The sequence below is a fragment of the Crocodylus porosus genome, unplaced genomic scaffold (genome assembly GCF_001723895.1).
Source record: "Crocodylus porosus isolate Cpor-Errol unplaced genomic scaffold, CroPor_comp1, whole genome shotgun sequence".
Classification (NCBI taxonomy): domain Eukaryota; kingdom Metazoa; phylum Chordata; order Crocodylia; family Crocodylidae; genus Crocodylus; species Crocodylus porosus.
Genome location: NW_017728886.1, coordinates 71,255,390 through 71,270,188, shown reverse-complemented (window position 1 = coordinate 71,270,188; position 14,799 = coordinate 71,255,390). Strand labels below are relative to the sequence as shown.

At 41.3% G+C, this 14,799-nt stretch overlaps 1 protein-coding gene across 1 annotated transcript in view; it reads right to left on the bottom strand.

Annotated features, from left to right (window-relative positions):
• Positions 1-3,602: 3,602 nt before the first annotated feature.
• The window catches only part of LOC109308832, a 317,134-nt gene continuing 305,937 nt past the window's right edge, over positions 3,603-14,799 (bottom strand). The window contains exons 3-4 of the mRNA XM_019533298.1: positions 8,317-8,490; positions 3,603-3,824 (exon numbers count right to left, since the gene is read on the bottom strand). Of these exons, the coding sequence (XP_019388843.1) occupies positions 3,603-3,824; positions 8,317-8,490 (396 nt within the window). The remainder of the gene's footprint in view (positions 3,825-8,316; positions 8,491-14,799) is intronic.

The following is a 14,799-nucleotide window of genomic DNA, read 5'->3' as shown; positions in this document are numbered from 1 at the left end:
TTTAAATTTTATACATAATCTTGCAAATTGGTACACATTCCATAGTTTTATTTGTATTTAGCTCTAATGTTAAACTGAATAATATGGTACTAGCCCCCTAAAATATTAGTAATGCTTCTAGTTTCTCTTTAACTGAAGAAAAATGCATCGTGTTTCACCCGTCGGGCCTTGATCATGTGGTCCTTCGCCGCTCAGCCCTGGATTTTGGTGGTAGCCTTCCGCTCCGTACCTCAAAGGTATGGGGCATCGGTCTCCTGCCTCGGGCGGTCTTATTGCCCCCTAATCCCACCTGCCATGACTTTGATGATATCTCAGTGGTTGAGGGATCTGACCGTCCGGTTCCGGCTATCCCAGGTCAAGGCACGATGTTCTTCGCGAGGCTCCAACCTCCCCTGTACCTCGCTCTATACCCAGTCCCTATGGCGTGCTCCTGTTGTTTTGTCCACGGCCAACCCTCTTCCTCTGCAGGGTCTCCCTGGCTCCTACTGGGATCCGTATGAAACCTGAGGCCCCCCCCCCGACTCTTGAGCTTTTGGGTGGCTCTTTCTCCCTTTCTCTTACTCCGGCATCCCGGGTAAGTTAACGATTATCACAGCAGAGAAAAAAAAAGGAAAAACTGGCACCACCAGCGTATGCCCCCCGCCCCTTTCTTTCTTGGACACTACCCTGGAGCGCCCATGATGGAGTGCTCCCCTTCACCAACTACCCCCTAGTGCTACCTCCCTTAGCCCGTGGTGTGTCTGGTATGTGTCTGCCCTCAACGTCCCTCAGCACAGGGATGGGCTTCCCTCTGGATCCTCCACCCCGGACATGAGGGTCTTAACTGGCCCCTTTATTGGCTACCTCCTTTCCAACAATCTGCTGGACCCCCGTCTCTGTTGATGAGCTCCCTCACGCAGATTCTCTTTGCGGCCCGAGGGTGATATATAGCCAGGATACCTGGGTCCCTCTTGATCCAGCGTCCCTTTCCTGACCTGGAAGCAGCATTTCCTGGTTCCTCCAACTCTCCGGTGGGTCCAGGAGTTCCTCTCTTGGTGCTCCTTCTCCACCTCTCCACCCCTTCTGCCTTGTGGTCTCCCCCCTTATACTTCCGGGTCAGCTCTCCTTTTCCTTTTCCTCAGCTGCTACCACTTTAAAAAAACCATGGCTAATGAGCCGCGCAGGTCCCGCCGCCGCTTCCAGCTCCGCCGCGGTTCCTGCAGCTGGTAAGACGCTTTTACTCATTCCTCCATTCTTTTTGTTCTCCCTGGGGGGTATTGTTCCCCAGGGTCCCCCTTTTGCCCTTTGGGGCTCATATCCTCCCCTTGCCCCGGGACACATGTTATACGTGATGATATGCCATACATTCTGCACCTCCTTTTCAAAATCCTGAATCTGCCCATGAAAGTATATATCCACTGAACAGTCAAGGAGTTGTGATGTTTTAAATATTAATACATACAGATATTTTCAGCATATTCCCACTCACAAGCTGGTTTATGGTAGTATAATATGGTGTGGGCTAGTAGGGCATATCCTTTGTGCACTGCCTAAGGGAGAAGGGGCAACAGATGGATGAAGCACAAAATATTCTAGGAATCATAGTAGAGTAGCAGTGGAGTTTGTTACTGCTGAGCAAAGAACTGACTTCCATTTTTTCCCACCAAAATAATTATGCCTCTGCTAGCCTGATAAGTAGGTATGTCCTGCAAGTAGGCTGTGACAGAGTCCTAACTGAATATGGAGTGAAGTATTGCTATACCAAACAGAGATTGTCTAATCTAGGGACTGGTATCTTATAAATATACATGTAGAGCTCCAATACCAAATTTACAGATCTCTTGAAATGAAACATGTCTAAGACATGCTACTGAGGCTGCCATTAGTGTAGCAGAGTATGACCAAATATCCATAGGCTCTGGAATAACTTCACTCTGTGAACTAACCCTTTTAAAAGTATGGCAGTTATTAGCACAATGAAAGTAGGAGACTACTTAAATTACTTGGTTCTGATAAGATAGTCAGCCAAAGACCTTTTAGTATCCATAGATTAGAGCCTTGACTCACCTATTAAAAATGTGACATATAGGAGAAAAACACTGGCCTATTAATTTTTTGATTCAAGTGTAAGTTAGATACTACCTCAGGCATAACTAAATTGAAATTAAAAGGTATTGGATCCTTTATCCATAGATACATAGAACTCTATTAATTGGTGCTACCGATAGAACTGTTTACCCACTTCCTAAATATACCCCATTTGAGACCACAGCACCTTCTTACTGACAATTTTCTAGACTTAATCAATACCTCTTGCACTTAAATAGGCAATATTTCTCAAGGTTTGTGGTGCCTTAGCTGTACTATTAACAATTTCTGACCTAACATCAAAACACAGCATTAAAACTTGCTGAAAAAGGAGTAGAATTTGTATAGATTACAGGAATTAAGCCTTCCATCTGCCTTTGCTAACACTAGGTGCATTTACATGTTAATTAATGCACCATAATTATAGCGCATTGTTTAATACGTGTAATGACAGGCACTAAATGCACTGCAAATCAGCACTACAGTGCAGTTGCACTTTTTTAGTGTCAGTAATGTGCATCTGAGATCTTCTGCAGTATGTGGTCACAGGAGGTAGTCCCCCAAGAAGTCAAGGATGCTTTCATCATCCATCTGTGCAAGAGGAAGGGAAATTGCAACTCTGTGACAACCACAGGGGCATCTCCCTCCTCTCAACTGCTGGAAAGATACTCACAAGAGTCCTCCTCAACCGGCTGACTAACCGTCTAAACGACCTACTTCCTGAGAGCTAATGTGGCTTCAGAAAAGGACATGGAACCACTGACATGGTGTTAGCAGCCCAGGAGCTTCAAAAAAAGTGACAGGAATAGAACATCAACCTTTTCCTCACAATGTGCATTAAACTAAATCTACTGTGCATTAGTGCATTAGCACAGGTTTTGCCCGCTGCACTGATACTCAGTAGAATTAGTCTTCTGTACATTAAGCAACTCGTGTAGACATGCCCAGAAATGTCTAGAATGTCTCTGACCTCTGAATTTCTCTTGACCTCTTGACTTTCTCTTAACATGTTTTGTTCTGTGATCTAAATATTTTCTTTTGAGAGAGATTCAATTCCCAAACAGGGATGGAAAGTTGGATAAAGGAAGGGATTTGAACCGAATGGCATAACTACCTTTCATTATCCAGAATATCCATTTCTATGTAATGGAACCACACTAGCTGACAAAACAAGAAATTCAGTCTCCAAAGGATGAGTATAGGAGGGTTGAAGATTAGTCTGAAGGTTCCAAACTTGAAAGGTGACATTTATTTCCAAAGACAAGGCTGAATATGATTTCCTTTTCATTAGGGATTTAAAACACATTCTCCTGTGTTGCACCTGGAAAGAAGAGGTGGTAGTTTTTTTTAACTGATGCTTTTTAGAATAAACGATAAGGAAAAGGAAAGAAAGTATGGTATCTTAAAATCGGTTTCAAGGTTGCCTTTATCAGTTTCTTATCCTACATACTGATTAAATAAAGAAGAATCTCAAAATTCCTTTGAAGTTTGCAATGGTAACATTGGAAGGGATTTTTAAATTTTTTTTTAATTTTTTAATACAAAGAAGCCAAGATGTCTAAAAACAAGGTTACAGTTTCTTCCACTGAAATTAAAGGAAGATTTGTGTCATTTGTATTTGGTCCACAAGTTTGGACAGAAAAAAATTCAGAAGTAGTAGATGCTGAAACAATTGCTATCTTTTTGTCCAGGGAAGATTGCTGATCAAGTTGTGGCTCCACTTCCTGGTATTCATCCTGCATTGCAAACTCTTCCTCCTGCGATAAAATATCAAGAGATAAGGTGGCAGAATGCCCCCTATTAACAAGTTAAAAATTCTGAGATCCAAACAAAAAACTCCCCACCCCCACTTCTTCCCATGTGGAATGGGGTTTCTATCAAAAGGAAAAATGTAGATTATTCTTATGCCATCAAAGAGGTACACCATCTTACACCATCCAGTCAAAGATACATCAGTCAGGCCAATAACCAAAGTTGTGGTCAGTAACCGAAGTTGTATTCTTTGCCCAACATAGCCGGGAGGATGTGCAAGTAGGAACCACATTTCAGGCTGTGCTCTTTCTTGTGAGAATAGAAACTAGGAAACATGTTGGTTTGTCCACAGACTGCAGAGCCTCCTGAATTACTGGTGAAACTAAAAGTCCTAGCACATGTATTATTGAGAAAGCAAAATAACTGGCAGTGCTTGAAGAATTTGTGGGGAAGAAAAAGGAAACATCAGTGGATATTTGCAATGACTCATCTAACTACGTCCTTTCCTCTGGGGTGAGGTTACAAAAAAGAAAACTACCACCACTGCCTTCCTTTTAACTCACCTCTGCTTCTGGGAGACAAAACAATCCCCTCCCTTGCCTTTCTGATCCATATAGTCAATTTAATTTACCACCATAAAGGTCTGTGCAACACAGATGCATGACACAGAACCTACAGTAAGATCTGGAACATGCCTTGGATCCTGAGCACCAGAATATGGCTCTCAGAGGATTTCAACTGTATAATATTTTAATTCTTTTTGTGTAGCATTTGCCGACTCAGAAGATTCTCCTATGTGTGATTTGGCCCAGCCAGTAAGAACCTTTTCTGTTCCACATAACATTTCTTAGTACAGAGATGGATCCAAATGTTTCTTCAGAGATTTGGATTTGTTTCAGTGACTAGCACAAGCAGCACTTTTGATGGCTTTCAGGGCATAGGACCTGTCTACACTATATTCTTTGATCATTACCTGGGGAAAGAGGTGGATCCCTTCTGCACTGATAAGCTTCTTAGTCTTTAAGATATCAGAAGTCAACATTGGCCTTACGATGTATCAAATCTGGGAAGTTTTGCAACCAGAATGTGTCAGTTTATAGACTGTTCTAATGCACTTCGAAACCCTCAGGGCAAAAGTGCTACAAACTCAATATTTAACTGGAGAGTGAGCCTTCCTGAGGAATGCCAGACCTCACTATGACCAGACCTCCAGCAAGAGTGTTGGAGTGCTGAGGTATCTTTTAACCAGGACTCTTGCAGGTATGAACATTTTTTCCATCAGTTTACCAGTGACTGGATCCTTAAATTAGTTCATTTGATAAAAACAAATATCTTTTCAAATGAAGCAACAACAAAAAAACCCAAAAGACTTCCACACTATGACTAAAATAAAAATTAAACTACAGCACTGTTTTCTCTTGGACAAAAGAGTTCATGTATAATGTTCACATCCATCTGTGGGGAGCTGAGTGAGATCGCCAGGGTGCTATGCACCCTTTTTATAGCCTTGCCATCAGCACAGTCAGGATTGAAGATGGGAAGAACAGGGGCCTGTGAAAACTCCAGTGATCACAGGTAACAAAGCTGTACCATCAGATGCAGGTCAGGATGCTCTGAAATATGCAGAGGGCATATTCCTGAAGAAGCAGCCAGTATTCTTTCATGGTTACTTCCCCTGCTTAGAAATCAGTCCCACCACTGCCCCCAGACCCTCCAAAAACAAATACTAGGTATGCATGACAGGGGAAACTATAATGACTGAATTGAGTATATTCAGAAAGAACTCAGATATTGGCAAAATCAGAGGCAAACTTTCAGAGACATACAAACAATGAAATGACATTAATGCTTAAACACTATAATGGGGGGGGACGTATTTAAGGCTAGGTACAGACATTCAAAAAGCCCAAGGCAGAATCAGTTTAAGTTATGTGGTTTTCTCTAAGTGGTGTAATTTAGATCAGCAGCAAAAAAAACACACATTCACTCTTTGGTGGAGGGCAAATCTTAAGATTGGGTTCCACCATTTTTAAACCAGTCTATGTGCTCTGAACTTCTGTTCTGTTATAGGTATAGACTGGTTTTGTGTGCTGAACTTCTGTTCTGTTATGGTTATAGACCAGTTATTGATCACTTATACCAGTAAAAGTGTAATGTCTGTACCTGGCCTAAGAGACGGCACTTTATATTGTGTTATTCTTTCTGTGTATCTAACCTATTTGTAGTCTGTTGCAGACATTTGATGGAAACTTTTAGTGATTAGGCACTACAACTAGGAACCTACCCAATTTGTGGGGGCTGCTCCCCAATTTCGTGGTCTGAGCATGGCACTGGTTGCCATTTTTGTCATGGAATGCAGCAGGACCCTCCCACACTTCTGACTGGCTGAGGGGACCAGTTTTATAGGTCCTTAACTATAGCAGGTACACAGAATGAGTGTAGTTAGCCAAAACACCACAAAAAATGTATTAATTAAGCAACTGTATACACTGAAGTCAGAATTAGATGGGAACTTCAAGTCTTCTGTCTCTTTCCTATATGTATCACATTTTGGATTTTTCTAATCTGAGCACCAGTTTGCACAACTCTGATTGCACTGAGTCATTACCACCCACCATTTGGCTGGACTGACTTTCAAAATTTAAGATTTGATTAACTACCCTCTCCCCTGCCTATTAGGGGGTTTTATTCTTTTGAATCAAATAAAATAATAATGTGGTTCTAGCTGAGCTACTACCAAGCAGGTGTGTCTACGTGAGGTGGACTGCATAGTAACCAGAGTTACTGCACAGTCTGCACGGTTATTTTCAGTTGCTACTACAAAATAGTGTCAGTGTCACGGTTCATGCCTGGTGATGCTACTTCATTGTAGCAACGAACTACAGTGCAGTACCTCATTGCTACAGTGACATAGCATCTCATGTAGATGCACCCACTTTGGTCTAACTGAAGCAAAGCACAATGATCGAATTGGACTAAAAAAGGCTTCCATGCCTTGGATGACACTTTGCTTTACAGGTAACAACTGTGTTCTCTGTGCTTAACTGAGCTTGATAATGGTACATAGTACTCTGCTTGTCAGATTACAATACAATACAGAACCAAATTTTAAGTTTGATTCCTGATCATTTTATAGTCAAAGGTAGACAGGAACATTTTAAAAGATTTGAATATGCATGGAATATATATTAAATCATTACAATGGCTTCTATAAAAAAGACATAATTCTATACATGTCATCATATGCATTTTCCCAATGATTTCCAAGTGTATTCTCTCCTCCTACTTTCCATATCCAATATTTACATGTTCTAACAAATTGAAAATAATGGCATATAGACTTTACAGAGATGTCTTATGTCTCAGTAAGAATGTTCATACTTGTACAATAATACCCTTCACTTATTACAATTATCATGTTAATGTATCAGACACTTCCCAAGCAAACTTTCTGGTTAAAAGTTTGCTGAGAAATAAGATATTATGTCTAAATCAAATTATGCAGATCCTGCAACCAGATTACACAGCACACATTTTTCCTCTCTAATAAAATCTGAACCTTTCAATAAAACAGAATTTTATGTTACTGGAATGCAGCAGAGGATGACAAAGCTCTCTGACCTATAACTGACAGGGTGTTAGGATATTATGACCACATTTTGTCCTTTAAAATTTCAAAAGACAGCTAAATCCAAACTCTAAGGACACCAAGGTCAAGAGCAGAGCTGGAACAAAGGGCAGACTTGCTTACACTAGCAAGATCTTTCCTTGTTGGTCCTCTCAGTCTTGAGACCTCCTGAAGCTGAAACTAAAAAGAGCTAGTAGGCTTTGTTATGTGCACTTAGCTTTTCAGTAATAGGGAAATACCATCTGAATAGCTGTCAACCATGCCCCTTTCACAGCTGTCAAAATAGAACATGAAGTAACAGTTACACTTCTATCTTCTCCCCTTTTAACCACCTGCCCATGTGAACTACAAAGGACAACAGGCCCAGCTTAGTGACAGAAACTGAATGTTCACTATTGACAATGAATACATAAACATTAGTGAGACATATTTTGATGGCAAGAGACATACAGCTTTACTAAGTCACCCATGTAATCTAAACTCTATGCTGTTCTGAGTAAGAAATTATTTATTTCTCTAATAGTAGCCCTCAGGAAAAAATAAAAAACAGAAAGTGAGTAACAAAGTCCTTTTCTCTCCCACTCACATGGCCCCAACCTAAAATCAATGTTCATAGCAAATGTTTCATATTAAAAGCTAAAAAAATGTCTACTGCACAGCAAGAAATGAACATCTGTTTAGGTCTTAGAAACACTCCAATATTTCTAAAGTTACAGTTAATCCATCTGAGAACAAACAAACAGCTTTAACTACCCTGGGACAGAGACAATTCTGGCATACTCCCCTGAGTTGTCATATTATGATACTTCTGCCTTCTAGGGAATAAAGCAGAACATTCATGTAACTACATAAAAAGGTTAATTACTTACAGCAGGATGTCCAGCACAGTACGTGTAGCTGGCATGGGACTGATAGTGCAAGCTTGCTCTTGGAAAGGTGTATGTGTTCCAAGCAGGTTGGCTGCTGTTCCACTGTGAGCTAAACCCAGGACTCATGGTCACTCTTGTTTTACTGTTTTGATACGTTCTCACTGTGGAGCTGGACTATCAAAAAAGAAAGAAAAGCAACGTAAAAAGAGCTTTTAGATTCAGCTATATTTAATGAACATACATATGCATATTGCGATACTGCTATACGTGAACAAGGAGAAATATTTCAAGAAAAGAGGTAAAAGAAGCATAAAACTGTTCCCATTATGGTTGGAGCGGGGGTGGGAGAAGCATGTTGTTGCACTGTCCTGAAGTAAGCATAGAGCAACAAATGCCTTTGAGGACTTGTATCCTGTGTTGCATGTTCAAAGAATAATTCAAATGTGGAAGGTTCAGTAGCATAACTATGGCAGGGAGAGTGGGGCATCCATCCTGGGTACCGACTATGAGGGAATGGTGGGATCCTAACTGCTGAGAGACTTTGCCAAGGTAGTGGCAGCCCTGAGCTACCCCTACCTGGCCAGAGGAGCTGTCTAGGGCAGCATCACGTGAAGCATTTGTCTGAGGGGAGGGGGAAGTTGGAGCAAATGGGATGGTGCTCCCCCAAACACCACTCCAGGGAGCCCTAAATCACATATGTATGTATGAGGCGGGTAGGAGGGAGTGAACGGGCATCAGCTTGCAGGGAGCCTGGCCATGGCACTGCTGATGTAGCTACTGATGTTGCCTAGGAAGGAAAGCCTTCACTTCCCTTCACCCATTTTCTATCCATCTTTCTCCCAACTCACCCATCTGGTGGTAGGCATACCCTGTGCTGTCCTTTCCCCTCCCATCTGCAGGGCATTCTATGAGCTTGTTACACTTCTGGGAAGATTTTTAAAGAGCCATTTAAAATGTATGCACGCAATTACATTGTGAAATTATTCTTGAAACATATCTTCTTTCACTCGCATACACTCACTTCTTTCAAAGATGTATTACAGATAAGCAATCATCAATATGAAGCATCTCCAACATCAAAAATACAGTTAGGCAAAGAGCTTTAATAGTTGTAATTTTATTGACTAAAGTAGTGTCTTGGGAACAATGAGGACCCATTGTGCTAAACTTTGTAGAAACCAAGAGGCAAGCTATGTTCTAGAAAGTTTACAACATAAACAGACAAGACAGATGAAGGAAAAAAGGAAATGGGTATAACACGCAAGCAGAAGGAGTAGAGTGTTAGTTTGCAAATGTCATGTTTGTCCCACTGTTTTTGTTTTATTTACAATATTTAGATTGTAGTTGCCTTCATAAGGGACTGACTAAATAGAAAGAAAAGCATGACTGATGAGGATAGCAGAGATATAAAAATACTAATTTTAATCTTCTTTTCAATTTTAATACTATATTTAGATGGCTAAATTATGTTCCTTATTGCCACCAACCATGCATATTGGATTTATTTATGTTAGGCACACAAAAATGCCTTAGCCATTAAACATCATATAAACTTTAAGTTCAGAAAAAAGCCACATGACTTCCTGTGTGTGTTTATTTCCTGTACTGCCAATTAGGAAGCCTGAAAAGTGCAGTTTCCGTCCAAAAGTTCTTGGTATCTGGACAGATTTTCTTCCCACCCCCATCTCAAAGTGAAAGATTCCTGTGGAGAGATTTCTAAAGATTTAACTTACAACTAGCTGAACACAAAGTGTATGAATGAACACTAAAACCCACACTAAACTCTCATTAGTCACTGTGTGTGACAAGTGGTTACTTTGTTCTTACAAAAGGCTTTGAAAAAAAAGGAGACTGCCCATGTAGTTAAAGTAGCTTCTTTCGAATAAATCTTTTTATATGAATTGAAATAATGACAAATCAAAGGAAAGAGGCTATGGCTGTGCCTAGAAAGACAAGTTCTTTTTTTACCCCTTTCTCTAAGGAACAGAAATTGTTTTTTCTTTTCTTTGACATATTATGTATCTTTCATATCATTCCTCAAAGACAATCCTCTCTGAGCCCTGACAGATTTGCAGTCAGGAAGACAAGGGTTGGGTTTTGCTTTGACCAGATGAAGTAGACTGTTAGCTATAATGTGCCTTCTTTGTTATTCCCTCTCTACCACTTGTAAATATTAGGTATTCAAGCAAGGCAGCTGATTGCATCCTTTTATAAATGAGCAGAAAGGTTGTTCATTGCTGTATAGAATGTTCTAATTAAAGTTGTACCATTGTGTAGTAACATGTTTGCTACTGATAGGCTGGACTTTATAGTTCAAATCAAATGGAAAGTACTTGAAGTTGATAAAGACATGAAGACACTGATGTTTGAAGATAATTATTGATTTATTATTTGTACCAAAGCCTGAGTAAGGATCAAGTGTGTGTTTTGAGCACTATAACACATACTTGCCAACTCCAAGTGTTTAAAAATTAGAGAATGACCTCTCTCAAAAATTATGAGATTTTTAAAAGAATCAAAGAGATGGGGGGTTTTTACCTCCTACTCTGAACCATGAGGTTTGACTGAATCGTGTTTCCCAGCTTTTCCTCAGCTTTATTTTTTTTAAATGAAGACTAAGATTCTTTCCTCAGAATTGCATGAAATAATATGCTGTATAATTCTGCATGCTGGCAACATGGCAGATTGTTAGAAAGTTCCTATCCCTAAGAGCTTACAAAAGTTAAAATAATTCTGGAGAAAGAGTTGCAGAATTCAGTTGAGATTTCCAGTTCTCATGCTTTGTATATGTCCCCAATCATGACTCCCAAAACCATTTGTCAATGATAATAGTAAAGAATCCCAATTTCTTTTCCTTACACTGTCATTCAGAACAGCATTCCTTGAATTTCCCTCTGCTTTAGGTCTTCTATGTATAATCTCCTCATATCCCTTCTTGCATGGCATCTTGCTACTGTTTTAAAGCAATACTAAAATCAAACAACACTGGTCTCACTGGAGCCCAAAAGAATTACTGCAGCCCTAGAGATGGAGGACACCCATCATCTTTTCACTTTTTCTCCCATTCAGCCAAAGCAGTTCATACCCTGAGATACACACTGTGATTGCTTTTAGGAACCAAGACATTCAGGTGTTACAGGAGTGAGAATAGTAAAATGCCTATATAAATAACCTTATGTATATAAAAATTCTAAGAAAAATTTCACCATTAATGATGGAGAACAATCTACAAAAACTGTTGTTATGAGCAGAAGAGTTCCCTCTTCTTCAGTCAGTTTTGCAGTGGAGTTAGTTTTTCACCTGGTAAAAACCTCTCTCACTTTGCTGAATATTCTCAAGGGGGAAAAAAGAGACATAGGCAAAGAGATTTGCAGTTACCTAAATATCAGCCAAAGACCACATGCGCCATGACCACTCACATCAGGATGTGTCTTATGAGACTATTCCAGAGACCTGGTCACATGAGCTTAAGGTACAGGACTGGGAGCCAAACTACAGCTGACTGAAATGTCTTGTCCAAAGAACTTCTTTTCAAAAAATATTTTTTTCTCCAACTCCCTCAAAAGAAACATCTCTGTGGGAAATGTTTATCTGATAACATTTTCAGGATGTTGGGGGAATTAGAAAACATTACTGTTTTCAGCAACCAGAAACTTGGAAAACATGATTTTGGGGAACAGAAAAAATCCTAGAGACTTTTTGCACAATATTTTTGACATAAACATTTTTGTCAAATGTCCCTGGGTGCCAAAAAGCATTCCCTGCACATCTCTTCCTGAAATATATAGTATATACTCAGGTGTGCTATGAATTATCTGTGGAACTTTGAACAAGGCATCAAGGGTCAGACTTTGAAAAACTATTCAAGTGCCCATTTCCCATTAAAATCAATGAAAGTTTAGCACCTAAATACCTTTAAAATCTGGTTCCTTGTCTCTCTCTGCCTTGCTTTCCTCATCTGTTAAGTATGACTAATAATATTTCATGGTAGTTTTGGAGGGCTAAATTTACTCATATTTGTAAAGTGCCTTAAGATCTTTGGATGGAAGGAACTACAGAAATGCAAAATACTATTTCTATTCCCAGTGCCTAATTGCTGGCAAGCCTTAGTTCTTTTAATAGCTGATACTCAAAGGCTAACTGAAATTAAAAAAAATAGTACTTAGTATTTATATAGCACTTTTAATCTTCAAAGCATTGTACAAACATTAAATAGTGACAAAACGTTTGGCCAATCCAATGTCCCCAGCCTTTTTAAGCAGTTTACAGTAGATCTAAGAAAGAGCAGTTACTCATCATTTCCTTCCTATTTGCATACAAATAAAGCATACTATTTAACTGGGACATTAAACAGCATACTATAGTTCTGACATAGATTTAAATGTACTAATATTATATTCTTTGAACTGCCCACTGTCATTTATGGCATACAACCCTGTAGTCCAAACTGCACAATAAACTTAAAAAAGGAAATATGTAAAAAGTAAATCTGATTTGCCAAACCATTTTAAGTCTTACTCTTTATGGAGTCAGGATAGACTGTATTTATCTTATAACTTTTTGTTACCTGATTTCAAGGTATTTTAATGTTATGCTAGAATCACTTGTTAGAGACAAGCCCAAATTCTGCTCTAGATTATATCAATTTATTGATTCAGAAAGATTTTAGTGGGATTAAATGGGTGTAAACATCGAACCTTAGCCCTGACTATTTAAGCCATTAAAATTAATTTCTCAGAGTTATGTGTGGGCTGGGAAAATTACATCAGTTTGGGTCAGTCCAATATCTTGTGTTTCTATTACTAAGGCCAGGTACAGACATACTTTTACCAATCTAAGTGATCAGAAACTGATCTATATCCATAAGAGAACCAAAGTTTGATGCACATAGACTGGTCTAAAAATGGTGGAACCTGGTCTAAGATAGACCTGGATTGAGGTGCACTCAAACTTAATAGATTTACGTTAGACCAGTGAACTGAACTTCAATACCAGTTCCCCTATCAATTCAAGTTAGGTCACTGTCCTCCAGCAGCCTAGCCTCCTTGCAAGCTCCCCACCACCCCTCCCTTACAGGGATGTGCATGGGTACTAGTACTTGGCCCACACTTGGTTACTCTGACTGAGCACCCAGCAGGCTGCACCCCCAAGCTCTCCCAGAGCCAAGTCTGCGCAGCCTCTCTGCCCTGCCCCATCTCCTGCCTCTGGCCATATATCAGCTGCAGACAGGCAGCAGGGGAAATAGAAGCATCTGCATCCCCTGCATGAGCCCAGGACCTAGACTCCTGAGTCCCTGGGCTGTGCCCCCACAGCCTATCACAAAGCACCCCATGATGTGTACACAGACCTGACACTTAAGTCCGGAAGAACCCCTATGTGCAGGTACAGCCCCATGGACACCAACTCTGGCACTCACACATCCAGACCCCACAACCCCATGCTCGGGCAAAGCCACATGGATCCAAACCTTGGCTCCCACATGCCAGAGCAGGCACCCTGCCACCAGGACCCCACCATGGAACACCCCCCCCAGCAGAAGCCAGTGTGGGCAGCTAGTCTCTGGTGGGTCAGGGTAGCAGAACTGAACACTGGGACTCAGTCTGCCTGGAGGCAAATCTATGACCTCCACAGCTCAGCCACTGCCAGCCATGGACACCCGTGGTGCTAGAAGGCTCTTTTGGCCTGAAGCTACAAGGTCCTGGAGAATTAGGGTGGGGGAATGTGGGGGGAGGGGCTCTGAGCATGTAAGCCAGGGCAAGCAGGTCGATGTTCCTGGAAACTAACTTCAGGAGCAGATGGGATGTGGCCACCCGCCTCTGTGGTGTAGGTAGAGTACAGTGGAAATTTTGAGGCCAGGGCACAGGGTAGTGCCAGAATCACAGGGTGTTTGCTGGAAGCCCCTTGAAGTTCAAGGTTGTGGGGGTGGGCACCCAGCTGCAGGGAGAAGAAGAGCCATGCACCAGGACCTGCACCTTCATACATCCTCTGTTCCTTCCATCCACCCCCTCACAGCCAGACCCTCGCCCACTCACGGACCATGGATGAACCCATCCCATCCTCCTTGACTACCCAACCCCAGTCACAGAACTGGGACTATGGAGGAGGTGGTGCAGGAAGGCCCCAGGATGACAAGACAATTAGGTGCCAAGGAGCAAGACAACCAGGTGCCCAGGAGCAGGGGCCAGAAGGCAAGATGTCAGCTGCTAGAGCTGCCCCAGAAGGAGTCCCTCCAGTTGGTGATGGTCCCTACATCATCACACAATGTGGGAACTGAGGTTTCATAGTTTCATAGTTTCATAGTTTGTAGGGTCGGAAGGGGCCCGAGCAGATCATTGAGTCCGACCCCCTGCCATGGCAGGAAAGAATACTGGGGTCAAATGACCCCAGCAAGGTGCTCATCTAACCTCCTCTTAAACACCCCCAGGGTAGGAGCCTGCACCACCTCTCTTGGAAGCTGGTTCCAGACCCTAGCCGCCCTGACTG